At 39.3% G+C, this 19,662-nt stretch overlaps 1 protein-coding gene and 1 pseudogene across 14 annotated transcripts in view; both read left to right on the top strand.

The window, feature by feature from the left end:
- MEI1 (meiotic double-stranded break formation protein 1) overlaps positions 1-19,662 on the top strand; it is a 73,199-nt gene that overhangs the window by 30,081 nt on the left and 23,456 nt on the right. For 12 of the 14 annotated variants that reach the window (XR_012039157.1, XM_072843747.1, XM_072843749.1 and 9 more), the window contains 3 exons: positions 1,361-1,529; positions 7,813-7,960; positions 17,051-17,326. Coding sequence is in view for 13 of the 14 variants with exons in the window: in XM_072843747.1 (XP_072699848.1) it covers positions 1,361-1,529; positions 7,813-7,960; positions 17,051-17,326 (593 nt within the window). In the remaining variant the exon portion in view is untranslated. The remainder of the gene's footprint in view (positions 1-1,360; positions 1,530-7,812; positions 7,961-17,050; positions 17,327-19,662) is intronic. The other 2 variants (XM_072843751.1, XM_072843752.1) reach the window with 2 other exon arrangements.
- On the top strand, positions 12,644-13,372 carry LOC140600474 (chromobox protein homolog 3 pseudogene; annotated as a pseudogene).

The following is a 19,662-nucleotide window of genomic DNA, read 5'->3' as shown; positions in this document are numbered from 1 at the left end:
TTGGCAGCCACTGCATAGCACCTCTTGTGCTCACCTTGCTAGCCTCACTGCTGCTGACAGCGCCCTCTCTTTTGGAAACAGGACACATATTTGCCACATATCTGCCTTGTCAGATCTGAGTGCCAGGAAGAACAGCAGACCTTACTTACATTGCAGCCTGCTTCTTTCTTTTATATATCAGGAGAACGGGTGTGTGGATATATGAAACTCAAGAATATTAGTTTCATTTTGACGATAATGATCATAGTGTGCTTTGGTGGAGAAATCACCTAAACTTAGAATTAGGAGATCTGACCTGGCTCTGCTATTAGATTGCTGTGTGACATTCTCCATCCTCACCCTCCAGTTGGCCGTAAGTCCACTGTACTGGTAGGACAGATTTCACTTGACCTCTCACTTGGCTTCCTGCTTTTGGTCTTTCATCCTCCAACCGATCTCCATCCACTGGTGGAAAGATCTATCCAAAAACCAAGTCTTATCATCCTAACACCCTGGACTTCAGCTGTGGTCCCCAAACATCAGTCTGTGGGGCACTGTGATGAAGTGATGAAGTGATGATCATTGCTTCACAGTGATGAAGATTCCTCTGATCTGTGGTGAAATGTGGAAAATAAGGGTAATATAGTGAATTTTCTATAAAGTTGACTTTATTGAAAGTTTAAACTCTGAAGTCTTTTCCTTTCTTCTGAAACAGAGGTTTCATAGGAAATGTATTCTTAGGATAAAATCTAAATTCTTCACTCAGCATTCAAGCTACAAATAATATCACATAGTTCTGCAACTCCTGAGACTCCATATCTATTCATCACTGGTTCCGTCAGCCTGAACTCCTTGCTGCGTCCTAAATATGTCCTCTTATGCCTCTGGGCCTTTCAGCACCTTGCTTCCTGTGCCCAGGATTCTCTGTTCTCACTTTTTTTTGCCTGTTTTCTGCTTACCGTTCACAGTCCCCTCCTTTTGGAGCTTGTCCTCCAAACCCCAGGTGATACAAGTCACACCCTCCTCCATGCTTGAACAGGGTACTTGCTCACATGTCCTATAACCGTCTCATTATGTCTTTTCTCAGCCACCAGCTCCTGGAGATAGGGCCTATGTGTCACAGCCTGGCCTAGAGGAGCCACTCAGGGAACATTTGTCAGTGAATGAATGAAGGATTGTATCCATGTTCTTTCACATGTTACCTTTCATCCCTCCTGGCAGACTGAAGGCTGCATAAAGGAAGCAGAAACTCTGATTTCCCTTTATCTTGCATGTACCCTGCTACCCTTTGCAGTACTCTTCATATAGTAGATACTTATATGCTGATTATCTGCTTTCCTGTGTTGTCTGTGTGGCTTTCTCTTGCTTCTTTCTTCCCCAGAACTCTCTGTGGTATCCACGTTCCTACAACATGGGCTGCCCCACATAAGCAGCAGGAACCCTGAAAGCCTTGCCTTCTTATCAGATCGCCAGTATATGGAGAAAACTGCTCGCCAGAGACAGTACTGCATCTTGCTCCTCTTCTACTTGGCCTACATCCACGAGGATAGGTCAGTGTTCCATGCCAGTGGCTGGCAATGCATCCTAGGACTCTCATCTGTAGCCCAATTTAGTTCAATAAATATTCACAGAGACATCTGCTCCAAACCTGGTGCTGAGCACTGGGGACACGGATAAGTGAGAAATGGGTTGTATTCCTGAGCGGCTCACATGTTGGAGGAGGGTTAAGGCAGCTGGGTAATCAGGGTGTTGAAAGCAGAGGCCTAGAATGGTAATGAAGTTTTTTTAGTATGCTTAAAAGGTATTGTTTGTGCATAGAAAAAAAATTAGTGGTTTACTTTGGTTTTAAGAATTACTAAATAGGGCAGCTGGGTGGCTCAGTTGGTTAAGAGTCTGCCTTCAGCTCTGGTCATGATCCCAGAGTCCTGGGATCAAGCCCCGTGGGCTCCCTGCTCAGTGGGGAACCTGCTTCTCCTACTTGTGTCCCTCCCCTCCCTGGTGCTTGTGCACATGCTTTCTCTGTCTCTCAATTAAAATATTTAAAAAGAATTACTACACAGGGGTGGCTTAATCAGTTGTCTGCCTTCGACTCAGGTCCTGATTCTGGGGTCCTGGGATCAGGCCCCATGTTGAGCTCCCTGCTCAGCGGGGAGTCTGTTTCTCCCCCATACTCCTAGCTCATGCACTCTCTCTCTCTTTCTCCAATAAATAAATAAAATCTTAAAAAAAAAAAGAATTACTATACAGTTTAAGGGGCTCCTGGGTGGTACATTCTGACTCTTGGTTTTGGCTCAGGTCATGATCTCAGGGTCCTGAAATTGAGCCCCACCTCGGTCCCTGCTCTGGGCATTAAGCCTGCTTAAGATTTTCTTTCTCCCTCTCCCTTTGCTCCTCCCCCTCCTTAAAAAAAAATTACTGTACAATTTATCAAAATTTTAAAATCAAAGCTTAAAAAATTTTTTTGAGCTAGAATTCCTATAACATAAAATTAATATTAAAGTTAACAGTTCAGTGGCATTTAGTATATTCACAGCATTATGCAACCACCACCTCTCTCTAGTTCCAAAACATTTCCATCACTCCAGAGTAAAATCTCATACCTATTAAGCATTCACTCCTTGTTCCTCCTTCTGCTTAGCTTCTAGGAACAACAATCTATGATCTATCTCTATGGATTTACCTATTCTGAATATTTCTTATAGATGGATTATACATAGATGGATGACTTTTTGTGTCTGGCTTTTTCCACTTAGCATAATATATTTGAGACTCATTCAGTTAGCATAATATTTGTAGCACATATCAGTACTTCATTCTTTTGCATGTAGCTTATGTAGATTTGCAGCATCATATGTTACAAAGGCTATTCTTTCCTGCACTGAATTGTCTTGGCACCCTCATTGAAAATCACTTGACCCATGTGATTCTTTTTTTTAATTGAGATATAATTGACATATAACATTAATTTCAAGTGTACAACATAATGATTTCGATATTTGTATATATTGCAAAATGATCACAGTAAGTTCAGTTAGCATCCATCACCATGTGTAGTTGCAAATTTTTTTTCTGGTGTTGAGAAGTTTTAAGATTTGTTATCTTAGCAACTTATTTATTTATTTATTTATTTATTTATTTATTTATTTATAGATTTTATTTATTTGAGAAAGAGAGAGAAAGCACAAGCAGGGGGTAGGAAGGAGGGGAAAGGAAGGGCAGGGAGGAGCCAAGGGAGAGAGAGGTGAGGGAGGAGGAGGGGGAGAGGGAGAGGGAGAGGCAGACTCCCTGCTGAGCAGGGAGCTTTGTGCAGGCTTGATCCCAGATGACCCAAGCCAAAGGCAGATGGTTAACCGCCTGAGCCACCCAGGTGCCCAGCAACTTTCAAATATACAGTGCAGTATTATCAACTGTAGTCACCATGCTGTGCATTACATCCCCAAGGTCTCTTTATTTTATAACAGGAAGTTTGTACCCTTCACCCATTTTGCCTACTCTCAACTCTCATCACTAACAGCCACAACAGCCACCAATCTGTTCTTTGTATCTATGAGTTCAGTTTTTTTTTTAAGATACCAAATATAAGTAAGATCATACAGTTATTTTTTTCTCCCTTTCACTTATTTCACTTAGCCTAATGTCCCAAGGTCAATCCATGTTGTTTTAAATGGCAGGATTCCCTTTTTTTAATGGTTGAATAGTATTCCATTTTGAGTGTGTATGTAGGACATTTTCTTAATCTACTCATCCACCAGTGGACACTTAGGTTTTTTTCCATGGCCTGTAGTAAATGGTGCTGCAGTGAAAATGGGGGTGTAGATATCTTCCTGAGTTCAGATAAATACCCAAAAGTAAAATTGCTGGATCATATGATAGACTATTTTTAATTTTTTGAGGTGACTCCATTCTCTTTTCCATAGTGACTCCACCAATTTTACGTTCCCACCAGCAGTGCTCACGTATTCCCTTTTCTCCACATCCTTGCTAACACTTGTTTTTTGTTTCTTTGATAATTGCCATTTAACAGATATTAAGTGATACCTCATTGCGGTTTTGATTTACGTTTCCTTGCTGATTAGTGATGTTGAGCATCTTTTCATGTACCTGTTTGTCACCTGCATGTCTTCTTTGGAAAAATGTCTATTTAGATCCTCTGCCCATTTTTACATTGGACTTATTTTTAATTTTTTTTACTATTAAGTTGTATGAGTCCTTTATGTGTTTGAATATTATATTTTATCAGATATTATGATTTGCAGAGATTTTTCTCCCATTGAATAGATTGCCTTTTCATTTTGTTGTTCCTTTGCTTTGCAGAAGCTTTTTAGCTTGAAATTGTCCTATTTGGGGCACCTGGGTGGCTCAGCTTGGGTCATTATCCCAGGGTCTTGGGGTCGAGCCCTATGTCAGGCTCCCTGCTCAGTGGGGAGTCTGCTTCTCCCTCTCCCTCTGCCCCTTACCCCCACTCATGTTCTCTCTCACTCACTCTGCTCTCTCTCTCTCAAATAAATGAATAAATAAATCTTAAAAAAATGCAATAGTCCCATTTATTTTTGCTTTCAGTATAGGATCCAAAAAAAATCATCCCAAAGACTGATGTCAAGCAGCTTACTGTCTGTGTTTTCTTTTAGAAGTTTTATGGTTGCAGGTCTTACATTCATGTCTTTAATTCACATTGAGTCAATTTTTGTGTATGGTATAAGAGATTGGACCACTTTTTTTTTTTCCATGTGGCGTGCAATTTTCTTAATACCATTTATTGAAGAGACTGTGCTTTCCCCATTGTATATTCTTGGCTCCTTTGTTGTAAATTAATTGACTGTATATGCATGGGATTATTTCTGGGCTGTATGTTTATCCCATTGGTCTATGTGTCTGTTTTATGCCAATAACATACTCTTTTGATTACTGACCATGTGATTCTTAGAATGTTTTTCTTAAAAATCATGTAAATATTCTAGTAAAATAGTTGGGTATAAAGTTAAAATAAAGCACATTTCTTTTTTAAAAAATATTTTATTTATTTATTCATGAGAGACACAGAGAGAGAGAGGCAGAGACACAGGCAGAGGGAGAAGCAGACTCTATGCAGGGAGCCTGACATGGGACTCCATCCTGGGTCTCCACAATCAGGCCCTGGGCTGAAGGTGGCGCTAAACTGCTGAGCCACCTGGGCTGTCCATAATGTACGTTTCCATACACCTGCTAGAGTTAACTACTGTTATGTACCCTGTGTGAACTTGTCTGTGTATCAGCAAACAAACATATGCTTCTTTTTTTCCAATATACAGAATGGGATATTATATAAGGTCTTCAACTTGTCTTTTAATCTAGCAATTTATCTTGGAGATCTTTTCATATTAGTGTTTGTATTAATAGATCTACCTCATACTTTTAGTAGCTGTATAATATTTATATTATACCTATCATTTATTTTATTTTTATTTCTTAAATAAGCATTTTATTTTGGAGTAATTATAGATTTATAGGAAAGTTGCAAAGAATAGAGAATTCTTCACTAATTTTCTCCTAATGTTAACACGACTATGGTACTAAGACATCAACTTTGGTACACTGGCATTTTCCCCATTTTTTTTATTGTGGTAAAATACACAAACATAAAATTTATATCTTAACCATTATTAGTGTACTGTTCAGGAGTACTAAGTACATTAATATTGTTGTGCTACCATCACCACTATTCATCTCCAGAATTCTTTTCATCTTGCAAAACTAAAATTCTGTACCGGTTAGATAACTCTACATTTCTCCTTCCCAGCCAACAGCAACCACTATTCTACTTTCTGTTCCAATGATTTTCACTATTCTAAGCGCTTCATATAAGTAGAATCATGCCATATATATATCTTTTTGTGACTGGCTTATTTCATTTAACATAGTGTCCTCAAGATTCATCCATGCTATAACATGTTAGAATTTCCTTCCTTTTTATGCTAAATAATGCTCCACTGTATGTATATACCACATTTTGCTTATAGATTTGTCCGACAGACACGTGGACAGCTTCCACCTTTTGGCTATTGTAAATAATACTGCTGTGAACATGGGTATACAAATACCTCTTTGAGACCCTGTTTTCAATTCTGGGTATATATGCAGATTGTTGGATCATCTGGTAGTTCTATTTTTAATTTTTTGAGGAAACGGCATGCTCTTTTTCACAGCAGCTGTACTGTTTTACATTCCTGCTAATGCTGTACAAGGGTTCCAATTTCTTTTCTTTTTTAAAAAAAAGATTTTATTTATTTATTCATAGGCACAGAGAGAGGGGCAGAGACACAGACAGAGGGAGAAGCAGGCTCTATGCAGGGAGCCCGATGTGGGACTCGATCCCGGGTCTCCAGGATCACACCCCAGGCTGCAGGCAGTGCCAAACTGTTGCGCCACCAGGGCTGCCTGGGTTCCAATTTCTCTACATACTCACCAATGCTTGTTATCTTCTGCTTTTTAACAGTGGCCATCCTAATGGGTGTGAGGTTATTATCTCATATTTTGATTTGTATTTCTCTAGTGATTAGTGATGTTAAATACCTTTCCCTATACTTATTGGACATTTATATGTCTTCTTTGGAGAAATATCTGTTCAAGTCCTTTGCCCATTTTTGAATCACCAAGTTTTGTTGTTACTGAGTTTTAGGAGTCCTCTATTATTCTGAATATTAATCCCTTATTAGATACATGATTTGCAAATATTTTCTCCCATTCTCTGAGCTGCCTTTTCACTCTGTTGATGGCATTTTTTGATACCCACAGGTTGAAAACTATCAATTTGTCTATTTTTTTGTGGTTGTTGTCTATGCCTTTCGTGTCATATCCAAGAAAATCATTGCCAAATCTGGTGTTGCAAAGCTCTTGCTTTATGTTTTCTTCTAAGAGTTGTATAGTTTTAGGCCTGGACCCATTTGGGGAATATTTTTCTTTAAATATTTTATTTATTTATTCATGAAAGACACACAGAGAGGCAGAGACAGGCAGAGGAAGAAGCAGGCTAACCATGGGGAGCCTGATGCAGGATTCGATCCCAGGACCCTGGTATCATGCCCTGAACTGAAGGCAGACACTCAACCACTGAGCAACCCAGGCATCCCGGGGAATATTTTTTATATCATGTTAGGTGAGGGTACAGTGTCTTTCTTTTGCATGTCCAGTTTTGCCAGGACCATTTGTTGAAAAGCTTGTCTTTTCCCCCATTGAGTGGTTTTGGCATTCTTGTTGAATTTCGCTAGTTTTTCCTCTACTGTTCCTTTTCTGTTCCAGGACATTATGGTTATTTCGTATTACCCATTTTAAAATGTTTAATTTTTTTAGAACTTAATTCAATAGGTAGTGAAGTGATGGTGGAAAATTCAAAAGGTATAATAGGGTATATGCCTCTTATATTTCACCAAAAAAAGTCAGTCTCCTTCTCACCCCCATTTCCCTTGCACATACAAGCATAGATGTATCCCTTTCCCAGAAAGTAGCCCATTGAACACATCAATGTTTAATGATAAAGAGTAATGGATTGGTGGCCAAAAAGGACTCCTAAACCCCAGAAGTAGCATTCTTCTCTTTAACAGTGCTAGGCCAGTCAGCAGACCCTTCACCTCCTAGTTACTAGTGTGGAGTCTCTGGCCCCTAACAAGGCCTTGTGCAAAGCATAGAACCATGTGCTGTGTGTGTATGACAATGTTTTGTAAGTATATGTAGCATGCTCTGTGCAAAGGTGTCATTGGGTTGTGGACATGCTGGGGCAGAGGACAGAAGGCAGCAGGAAGATGTGGCAAGGCAGGACAGCCATTTCTGTCTTTTTCACTCACTCTCCTTGGTTGACAGGTTTGTCTCAGAGGCAGAATTATTTGTGGCTGTGCAAAGCTTCCTCCTGTCTCTGCAGGACCAGGGTGAGCGCCCTCCACTGGTGGTCTTCAGAGCCTCCATCTATCTGGTTTCACTCTGTCAGGACAAAGACAGAGCACTAGATGAGGTATGCACCAAAATGGTTGGGACTCTTCCTCCTCCCCCTATATCCTTTATATCATGGGTCCTTGAGAGACCATGGTGGCACATATATAGAGAGAGATAGGAAGAGAGGGAGAAGGAGTCTTGGTGGAATGGGGAGGGAGTGGGGGCTGACCTGTTCAGAGCCTATGTAATTTAGCTAATTCTCTCAATAGTCCTGAGAGGAAGATTATTATTTCCATTTTTTACAGGTAAGAAAATCAAGACTTGGGTTAAAGTAACTTTCTCTAGATCACACAATTAATTGATGGGGGAGCCAGGACTCCAATTCAGACTTGACCAACTCCCAAGGTTCTTTTCTTAGAAGCACCACCTCTGGTTTGAAAAGGAAGAGAAAAGTGTGAGGTATATATTTCTATAAACAGTTTATCAAAGTGGGTGATCAGGTGATCTTGGAGCACTTTGTTAGTGGTTGTTTTCTCTTTCCAGATTCTTTATAAATTCTTATGGATCAAGGACTATATCTGATTCATCACTAAGTCTTTTGCCTCTTTCATTGAATATTGCTTCTACTCCTCAGATATGGAACTTCAGCCTCAACCTAAAGATACTCTTTCTTCACTGACTGAATTTTTCCTCTTTTTAAAAGGTTTTCAAAAATTTTATTTAACCTCTACACCCATCCTGGGGCTCAAACATGACCCTGAGGTCAAGAGTCACACACTCCTCCATCTGAGCCAACCAGGCATCCCATAATTCTGCCTCTTTTTGATTACTGTTGAGGCAAAAATGATGTAACTAGACCTGGTTTAATTTGAATGGAAGCAGAAAGTTGTAGTTGAAGTGCATGAGTTTTCAATAAAGTAGACCTAGATATAAATATCCGATTATATCTTTTTTTGTGACATTTAAAGCCATTGGTGATCATTGCCTACTATTAATTCATTAGGGGTTGCAAAATAATACTATCTTAATTCTGTAATTTAGTCTTTGTTTATTAACTGGGATAGTTGCATAAAAAGAAGCTTCCTTTATCAACTATTCAGTTACTCAGAATGGTAGATTGTATAGGAAGCATAGGTTGAATATTTGAGTCTTTCCTTTTAATTACAGTGTTTTACAAAAAAGGAATTGGTTGTCTAGAATTCCCTAAGGGGAGCAAAGAGATTTATTTTTAGTGTCATTATGAACTCATGGATTTAAAAATATTTGGCATGTTTCAATCTACTGTAGTTATTATCCTTTTGTTATCCTATCTTCAGTCAGTGGGAGCCATTCAGGGTAGCTCCTGAGTCCTTGACATAACCCTCATAGTCTTTGGCAGAATTTGGGTTTTCTACTCTGATAAGATGCCCTAAGCTTATATATGCTTTCTGCTCTCCCATTTGCTTTTGAACCTACCCGTTAGGCTTTCACCCCTACCACATCTGTCACCAGTAACAGATACTTGACTAAAGCCAGTAACCAATATTTAGTCATTACCTTACTTGACTTGTCAACAATGTTTCTTTCTTTTCTTTTCTTTTCTTTTCTTTTCTTTTCTTTTCTTTTCTTTTCTTTTCTTTTCTTTTCTTTTCTTTTCTTTTCTTTCTTTTCTTTTCTTTTCTTTTCTTTTTTCTTTTCTTTTCTTTCTTTTCTTTTCTTTTTTCTTTTTTGAAACATTGCCTTTATTTGGCATCTAGAATGCTGTGTACTCCTGATTTTCCTCCGACCTCTCTGGCAGTTATATCTTAGTGTTTTTTGCTGATTTTCTCTTATCATCGGGACCTCTAAGTGTTGTAGTGCCCCAGGGCTCAGTCTTTGATGCTCTGCTTTTCTCTCTAAATTTATTTCTTTGCTAATCTCATATAGTCCCATGGTTTGATTCATGGCTGAATTAAAAAAGATGACTCTGACTGCTAGGACAATAGACCAAAAGGGTACAAGGTGGAAGTGTAGAAACCAGTTAGGAGGCTACAGCAATAATCTGGACAAGAGATAGTAGAGGAGGTGATGAAGAGCATTATCTTCTGGATAGATTTTAAAACTAGAGCCAAGAGAATCTCTTTTTTTTTTTAATTTTTATTTATTTATGATAGTCACAGAGAGAGAGAGAGAGAGAGAGAGAGGCAGAGACATAGGCAGAGGGAGAAGCAGGCTCCATGCACCGGGAGCCCGACATGGGATTCGATCCCGGGTCTCCAGGATCACGCCCCGGGCCAAAGGCAGGCGCTAAACCACTGCGCCACCCAGGGATCCCCAAGAGAATCTCTTGATGGATCAGTGTGAACTATAAGAATAAGAGAATAAAAGGACATATATTTTAAAGATTTTATTTATTCTTGAGAGACACCGGGAGGGAGAGAGAGAGAGGCAGAGACACAGGCAGAGGGAGAAGCAGGCTTCATGCAGGGAGCCTGACCTGGGATTCAATACCAGGTCTCCAGGATCAGGCCCTGGGCTGAAGGCGGCGCTAAACCGCTGAGCCACCCAAGCTCGCCTAAAAGGATATTTCCAAAGATTTTTTGGTTCTGATGGAGGCTGAAGAATTGTATTGAAATAGTAGAGAGAATGAGCTGGAAAGATAGCGGAGTGGTGGTAAAGTGGGATACTTGAGTTAGGATTATTGAGGAACATCAGTTCTTGGTAATGGTAGGACCTAGGGGCATGACTGCCTGAGGCAAATAGAAGTGATTAGAAAGGAGAAGAGAATTTAGAGGCCATGTTTCAAGAACTAGGGAGATGGGAGCAAAAATAGCCTCAGCTTGAGAGATTGTAGGCAAAACAGGTTTCTGGAAGAGGATCAAAGCAACAGGGTGAAGGTTCGGAACATTCAAAGAAGAGGCAGAGAACAAGGAATTTGCTGATAACTGTGAGTGACTTCTAGAGGGCACTGTGAAAGGGTTTTGGGAGCTAGGAATGAGTGGGAGATGGGAACAGAAGAGGGCATGTTTTGAGCCATATGGGATCATCTAGAAGTTCCGGACTTTCTGAGGTGATTAATGTAAATGGGAGAAAAGGATAGGATTGGAATAGTCCTGACCGTTTCAAGACTAATAATAATGGTAAGATTGGATTTGGGAGGCTTCTCTACATATCTACAAGTGGTGGTGTGGAAACTAAAGAAGCCCATGGAGCTCCAGGCTTTCCCTCTAGGGTTGAATCCATAAATGATATATAACATTATTTTGCATGCTTAAAAATTATATATAAATATATAAATGATAATACATCATCACAGCTTGATTTTTTAACCAATTTTACTTTTTTGTCTTTATGTATTATTCATTCAGGATTTTTTATTGTAGTAAAACACACAAACAAGATTTATCATCTTATCGATTTTTAGCGTATAGTTCAGTGGCATTAAGAACATTAATATTGGGTAACTACTACCACCATTCATGTCCAGAACTCTTTTCATCCTGCAAAACTGAAACTCTATACCCATTAAATAATAACTCCCCAATGTGGATTGACCACTTGACAGGTGCCATGTGGGCTCTTGTCAGGATTAGGGTGAATCAAACATGTTCCCTACCCTCAAGGAGCATCAATTTGGCAGGAGAGACCAAAAGATTCTCTATAGGAAGGCAGTAACAGCAATGAGTGCTTTCCTGGAGCTGGAGGACTGGTCAAGAGGTATGAAAACACACAGAGAAAGATATTGTATCTGATTACGGCATCAGGAGAGGCTTCATTGAGGAGAGAATTAAGATACAGAAGTAGGAAGTTTTCTATTCTATCCCTTCAAGGGAGAAAGTCTAGTCTAGTCTAATCTAGTATGCCTTAGATAAGTCATATAAGAGACAGAGTGGAGAGAAGCTGGAAAGGTAGATTTAAGTCTTTAACATGCTCAAAAATAAATTTAAGAAAACAATTCCAAGGTGCTTGGGTGGTTCAGATGGTTAGGCATCTGCCTTAGCTCTGATCCTAGGGTTCTAGGATCAAGCTCCACATCAGGCTCCCTGCTCTCTGGGGAGTCTGCTTCTCCCTTTCCTTCTGCCCACTCCAGTTCCCCCTCGTGCTCTCTCTCTCTGTTACTCTCTCGGTCTCCCCTCTCCTTTCAAATAAATAAAACCTTAAAAAAAGAAAACAATTCCATTTGTAATAGCATCAAGAAATAAAATACATTAGAATAAATTTAACAGAAGAAGTACATTTCTGATCATTGAACATTATAAAACATCATTAAAAGAAATTAAAGAAGACCTAAACAAATAGAAAGACATCCTATGTTCATGAGTCAGAAGACCATAACCAGTTAAAAGATAAAAAAAAAAAAATCCTAGGATATAATGTACAACATACTGACTATAGTTAACAATTCTATTTTACATATTTGGGAATCACTGGGAGAGTAGAGCTTAAATGTTTTAATCACAAGGAAAAATATTTTGTAACTGTGTGAGGTGATGGATGTTAGCCATACGTGTGATCATTTCACAATATATATATTTATCAAATCATTACATCATATATGTTAAACTTACAGAATGTTATATAGCAGCTATATCTCAATAAAACTGGGGAAAAAAGAAGACTTAATAGTGTTCAAATGGCAATAATCCTCAAATTGGTCTGTAGATTGAACATAATCCCAATCAAAATCCCAGTTGCCCCTCCCTCCCTCCCTCCCTCGCTTCCTCCCTCCCTCCCTCCCTCCCTCCTTCCCTCTCTCCTTCCCTCTCTCCTTCCCTCTCTCCCTTCTTGAAATGGACAAGCTGATCCTAAAATTCATATGGAAATGCAAGGAACCCAAAGTAACCAAACAGTCTTGAAAAAGAATAAAGTTGGAGGACTCACACTTTTTTATTTCAAACTTACTACAAAACTGGAGTAATCAAGGGAGATTCTGTAGATGTAAGAAGAGCTGCTTGGAGGTGGTAAATAATAGCTCTTCAAGTCTGCAATAAAAAATGGCCTCCAGTAAGAGTACATTGCAAAAAATGGAAAAGAAACAGAATGAAAGAGTAACAAAGTAGAAGAAGCAGAGCCTGAAGAGTTTGTGGTGGAAACAGTACTGGACAATAATGCAATGAATGAGAAGGTAGAGTATTTCCTCATGTGGAAGGGATTTACAGATGCTGACAGTACCTGGAAATTAGAAGAAAATTTAAATTGTCCAGAATTAATTGAAACATTTCTCAATTCTCAAAAAGCTGGTAAAGAAAAAGATGGTACAGAAAGAAAATCTGAGAGTGAATCTGATGATAGCAAATCAGAGAAGAAAAGATGCTGCTGATAAACTAAGAGGCTTTGCCGGAGGTCTTGATCTGAATGAATAATCTGCTAGACAGCAGGGGGAGAATTCATGGTTCTCATGAAATGGAAAGATTCAGATGAGGCAGACATGGTGCTGGCAAAAGAGGCAAATATGAAGTATTCTTAAATTGTAATTGCTTTTTTTGAAGAGAGACTAACTTGGCATTCTTGGCCGGAAAGTGAAGTTCCATAATTGTTATATTGCCTTTTATATATATATATATATATATATATATATATATATATATATATATATATAATTTATATGTACATGTATATATATGTGTATATATATGTGGGTCTTGTTTTTTTATTAGTGTGAAGAAATAACATTCTAATGAAAAACCAGTTAGATAGGTTGGTTTTGAAGTAGTATTGGGGGAGTTGTTAGGGTTCTTTTGCATCTATAGCACTAGTTACACTGAACAAATAAGTTTCCTGTAGTTGCTTCCTTTATCAGAAAAGAATATTTGCGAGGCACCTGGGTGGCTCAGTGGTTGAGCGTCTGCCTTTGGCTCAGGGCATGAGTCCTGGGATCGAGTCTTACATCGGGCTCCCTGCAGGGAGCCTGCTTCTCCCTCTGCCTGTGTCTCTGCCTCTCTCTCTGTCTTTCATGAATAAATAGATAAAATTAAAAAAAAAAAAAGAATATTTGAGACTATGGTATATTATTTCCCTGCATTCAAGAACACCTTTTCTAAGTGTTGGGGGAAATCTTCATAGTTGTTACTGAATCAGAATTTGTGTTTACTTCCCATATGCCTAAGGACAGTTCTGGGCTTTTTGTTTACTTGGGTTTTTTTGTGTGTGTATACATTAAATTACATGCTTAAATAGTTTCCTTCTCTCTCTCTCTCTCTCTCTCTCTCTCTCCCTCCCCTTCCTTTCTTCCTTCCAGTCTCTTTCTCTGGCTTTCTTTCATTCTTTCACATTTACCAAAACAAAAAGAACATTTCATAAACATGGATAAGCCCATGTTTCTGGAATGCCATCATTTTCAGCAAACTAAGAAATAAATCACTTAAAGTTAAATTGAAATTTTTCCTGAAACCTTAACCTTTCAAATTTTGTAGTTAATTGGGCAATTTAAATATAATGTAAACAATTTAAATTGGACAATTTAAAAGCAGCCGTATCAGAATCCATATCTGTATCTATAGTTATGTGAATGCAACTTTATTTGTAAAACCCCTGGGAGGAAAATTTTATCACAACCTCCCCACTCAGATAAGAAAACTAGACAAGTCCTGGTGTGTTTTAATTAGGTGAGCAAAACTTAGTTAAATGGACATTTAACGGTTCCTTTTAGTAAAGCATTCCTTTTCAAGAAGTTGAAATCCCTGTGCTGTTTTGTCTAAAAGGTCATGATTCATGGAATATCTAAGACTTCTTTTTTTTTTTTTTTAAAGATTTTATTTATTTATTCATGAGAGACACAGAGAGAGACAGGCGAGACACAGGCAGAGGGAGAAGTAGGCTCCATGCAGGAAGCCCAATGTAGGACCCTCCAGGATCACGCCCTGAGTCAAAGGCAGGTGCTCAACCGCTGAGCCACCCAGACATCCCAATATCTAAGATTTCATTCATGGAAACATAATCATAATTAGATTGTTAGAGATATTGGCAGTTTAGGATCTGCTGGAATAAATGAGTGAACAAACTGCTGTAATCTAAATTCCTGACCTGTATGTTTTTTCTTTACCCCAGCTCATTCATTGCCTGTAGGCTCAATTTTCTCAGTATTTCGGTTACTGGTTCAGCAGAAGCTAGGAAAAACAATAACTTTGTAGTAATCAGAATGTTTTCCAACTATATATATATATATTTAACATTTTTAACATTTATTGAGAATTCTTGCCCAAATCTGTCCATATCCTAATGGTTACAAACTTTCTAACTCTACTACTCCTTCCAGTACATTAGAGGGGGAAAAATTTTTCATAATCTCCGAATCCACAACAATAAAACAATGTTGGAAACTGCCATAAGAACACAAGTGAAAAAAAAATCTTTTCTAAGAACCACAGGACTATAAATTTAAGAAGGACACAAAAAATTCTAAGTGAATCAAACTTATCAAATTATATATATTAAATGTATGGCTTTTTTAAAAAAAATGTTACTCATACTTCATTTGAGTGGTTTTAAAAAAGAATCCCCAACTATATATTGTTTATTGTGAATCCTGGTAAATAGTGATCAGTAGTTTTCCCTTAAAAAATACTAGAATAATCAAGACTGGGTTTCTGACATAAGGATAGTCATCTAGATCAATGGAATAGAATTGGCATTCCAAAAATAAACCCACATATTTTTTTTATAAGGATGCCAAGACAATTCAGTGGGAGAACAGTCTTTGTAACAAATAGTGCTAGGACAACTGGATGTCCACATGCAAAAGAATGAAGTTGGACCTTTATCTCCTAGTATACCTAAAAATTATTATTATTTTAAAATATTTTTATTTATTCATGAGAGACAGAGAGAGGCAGAGACAGGCAGAGAGAGAAGCAGGCTCCCTATGGAGAGCCCGATGCAGGACTCAATCTCAGGACCCCAGGATCATGGCCCAAGCCAGTCAGACTGTCAATCACTGGGCCACCCAGGCGTCCCAGCGTACACAAAAATTAATTCAAAATGGATCAGACCTGGGCAGCCTGGGTGGCTCAGTGGTTTAGCGCCGCCTTCAGCCCAGGGCCTGATCCTGGAGACCCAGAATCGAGTCCCACGTCGGGCTCCCTGCATGGAGCCTACTTCTCCCTCTGCCTGTGTCTCTGCCTCTCTTTCTGTCTGTGTCTCTCATGAATAAATAAATAAAAACAAAAATCTAAAAAAAAAAATGGATCAGACCTAAATGAAACAGCCCGAACTATAAAACTCTTAGAATAGCATATTAAGGACTAAGCTTTGCTATATGTGCAATGGGAAGAGATGGGTTTTTGAGGGTTAATAAATGATTCAACACATATGCCCTTACCGCCTCTGTGCCAGGTCCTATGCCCGGTGCACAGATTAATCTGCATCAGTCTGTTCCCTCAAGCAGCTCAAGTCTAGTATGGGAGGTAGACACCTACACTGATAATTACAGCACACCGTGGTAAGTATCATTATAGAGCTGGGTTTCTCAGCCTTGGTGCTATTAACATTTTGCACAACATAATTCTTTTCTGTGGGAGGCTGTCCTGTGCATTGTGGGATATTCAGCGGCATCCCTGCTCTCTCCCACTAGATGCCAGTAGCACTCCCTAAATCAAGAAAATAAAAAATGTCTGTAGACATTTCTAAAAATCTCCTGTGGAACAAAATCACTCTAATTTGAGAACCACTGTTACAAGGTAAGCACAATGAGTTTTCTTCTCACCAGAGGGCACTGGATGAGCCACTGAAGATGTCCTAGAGTACTGAGATGCCAAATACATTTTTCCCACTTACATCTTGGCTATGTTTGTTGGGCTCTTTGGGTCCTCTGCAAGATTTATTTAATTTCTTTCTCTCTCTCTTTCTTTCTTTCTTTCTTTCTTTCTTTCTTTCTTTCTTTCTTTCTTCTCTCTCTCTCTCTCTCTCTCTCTCTCTCTCTCTCTCTCTTTCTTTCTTTCTTTCCTTCCTTCCTTCCTTCCTTCCTTTCCTTCCTTCCTTCCTTCCTTCCTTCCTTCTTTCCTTTCCTTTCCTTTCCTTTCCTTTCCTTTCCTTTCCTTTCCTTTCCTTTCCTTTCCTTTCCTTTTTCTTTTCTTTTTTCTTTTCTTTTCTTTTCTTTTTTTCTTTTCTTTTCTTTTCTTTTCTTTTCTTTTCTTTTCTTTTCTTTTCTTTTCTTTTCTTTTCTTTCTTTTCTTTTCTTCTTTCTTTTCTTTCTGCTCTCTCTCTCTCTCTCTAGGCTGTGGTCAGTGCCATCAGAAAATTTTTAGAGGACATCCCAGACCTACACCTGGTTTACACTCACCATCCCCTCCTGCTCAAGTTCTTCCTGTCGTATCCTGCGCTGATGAGTAGGTTTGGGCACCGTGTCCTGGAACTTTGGTTCTCCTGGGAAGAGAGCAGCTATGAGGAGCTGGATGATGTCCCCTCTGCTGGGCAGTCACCACTTCCTGCCAGCTTAGCAGCCCTATTCCACATGCTCAGAAGCAGCCCCAGCATCCTGCTCATTTTGCTAGTAGGTGACCTCTTCCTCCTTTCTGCATTCACAGGTGGTGGGGCCCTCTCTGGGAGTTGGTTTACTGAGGTCAGAGGCAACTACAGTTGCTTCTGCCTGCTTCCAGATTTATTGCTGTTTCCATGTGAATGGGAGGTCCTTTTGGCTGGCAGGTGCCTGGTTTCTATAAATCCATACTCAGAATTTTCTAAGTCTGATGGAGGGCTGCTTACTGAGAGATCTGTCCCTCTGTATTTCTCAGGAGATAGAACTATGAAATGCTGACCTCAGTCACCATTCCCTCTCACCTCCCTGTCTTTTTTCAAGCAGATTCTACTAACAAGGATTAAATATCAGAGGAGATCCTTGGGGCATGGAGATGGCTGATTGTAGAGGATCCAGGCCTCTTTTTTTGCTATAACTCACAGGATAATGTTATGTATGCAGTGCACTCCCTTGGGCAAATCCAGAATTGTCAGAAATTCTAGCACTTTTTTTTATGAATTAAGACATTCCTATAATTTCTATCAGGTATATCAGATAAATCAGCTGCCTGTTGTCTGGAGTTTCTAATATGCTAGCTTTAGTGGTATCTTTTCTTCATCCACTCAAGAAACTGAATTAATGAAAGTGACATTATTTTATTACAGAAGTAACTGCTGTAATTTATTTATTTTAAAAAGAAAATCATTTGCACCATTTGACACTTTGTATTTAGTGAGTGACTACTAGTGGCAGGTGTCAGACTGACCACAGAACAGCAGCATAGGAGACACTTGGTTTAAAACCACTGCTTTCGGGCAGCCCCTGTGGCGCAGCGGTTTAGCGCTGCCTGCAGCCTGGGGTGTGATCCTGGAGACCTGTTATCGAGTCCCACGTGGGGCTCCCTGCGTGGAGCCTGCTTCTCCCTCTGCCTGTGTCTCTGCCTCTCTGTCTCTATGAATAAATAAAATCTTAAAAAAAAACAAAACAAAAAACCACTGCTTTCAATGCCAGCTCACCAACTTTGCCCTTTCCTGGACGATGTTCTTAATCATCAACAAACATGGTTTCTTAGAGTGTTTTCTTTCTTTCTTTCTTTCTTTCTTTCTTTCTTTCTTTCTTTCTTTCTTTCTTTCTTTCTTTCTTTCTTTCTTTCTTTCTTTCCTTTTCTTTTCTTTTCTTTCTTTCTTTCTTTCTTTTCTTTCTTTCGTGATAGACATAGAGAGAGAGGCAGAGACACAGGAGGAGGGAGAAGCAGGCTCCATGTCGAGAGCCCGACGTGGGACTCAATCCTGGAACTCCAGGATGGCGCCCTGGGCCAAAGGCAGGTGCCAAACCGCTGAGCCACCCAGGGATCCCCCCCACTTTTTAAAAAGATTTATTTATTTATTTATTTATTTATTTATTTATTTATTTATTTATGATAAACAGAGAGTCTTAGAGTGTTTTCTATTGGACTATTAGAGTGACTGTGGTAGAAATAACACCTTCATGTTGTATACCTCACTTCCTTAGGTACGTACTAATGTCCATATTCACAAATGCATGCATACACATCCCCCTCAAACTTAAATCTTCACCTTCCACCCTGGATACCTGTCATCTTGTGAGGTCATGTGTGTTGGCTTGATAGGGGCTGCATTCAGGCTTTGACTCAAATTCTTTCTCGGAGGAGCAAGGAAGGAGAAACAATGGGTTAAAAATAAATAATCAGTTTATAGAGGAGGAAGGCAAGATGGGTGCCAGGGAAAGTAGCAATGGACAAAGTGAGATACTGGATTTTCTTTGCCAGATGAAGCATTCATGGTTGGTTTCTCATACACAGTAGGTACTTATAAATATTTGCTGACCCTTTGAATTAGGGTTCTAGACAAAGTCTCAAAAAAAAGCAGATCTTCTGAAATATTTTTTTTCTTTTTAAACAAATGAAGAAATAGGTTTAGGAAAATTTTCCATAGGTCACAAAAGTTGAGATTAAAACCCAGATTTTGACTCCCTGTCTAATGTTCTTCCCAGTAAATTGAGCTAATTCTGAGAACAAGAGAGAAATAAACCCTGATCCAGTGTCCTATATAACAGGAGAGCTGTCTATTTGAGCAGGGAGGGTATAGGGAGGAACTGGAACTACAACCTACCTTATGGGCCAGGGAGGGAATCAGACACAACAAACCAAACATACCTGTCATAACAGTGTGGCAATAAAAGTAAGGCAGAGTGCTTGGGTGGCAGGGAGGTTAGAAGGGTGTAATTTCTGTCATATATTGCAAAAGATTTGATAAGTGAAAGTGTTGGGGGAGAATCCTGCTAGGCCAGCACGGCAAGCATCCAAGTGCTTACTGCGATTCAGGGACAGTGAATGAGTGGTCTGGTGTGAT

Source organism: Canis lupus, chromosome 11 (assembly GCF_048164855.1).
Source record: "Canis lupus baileyi chromosome 11, mCanLup2.hap1, whole genome shotgun sequence".
In the NCBI taxonomy this organism is placed as follows: domain Eukaryota; kingdom Metazoa; phylum Chordata; class Mammalia; order Carnivora; family Canidae; genus Canis; species Canis lupus.
This window is presented reverse-complemented; position numbering and strand designations above follow the sequence as displayed.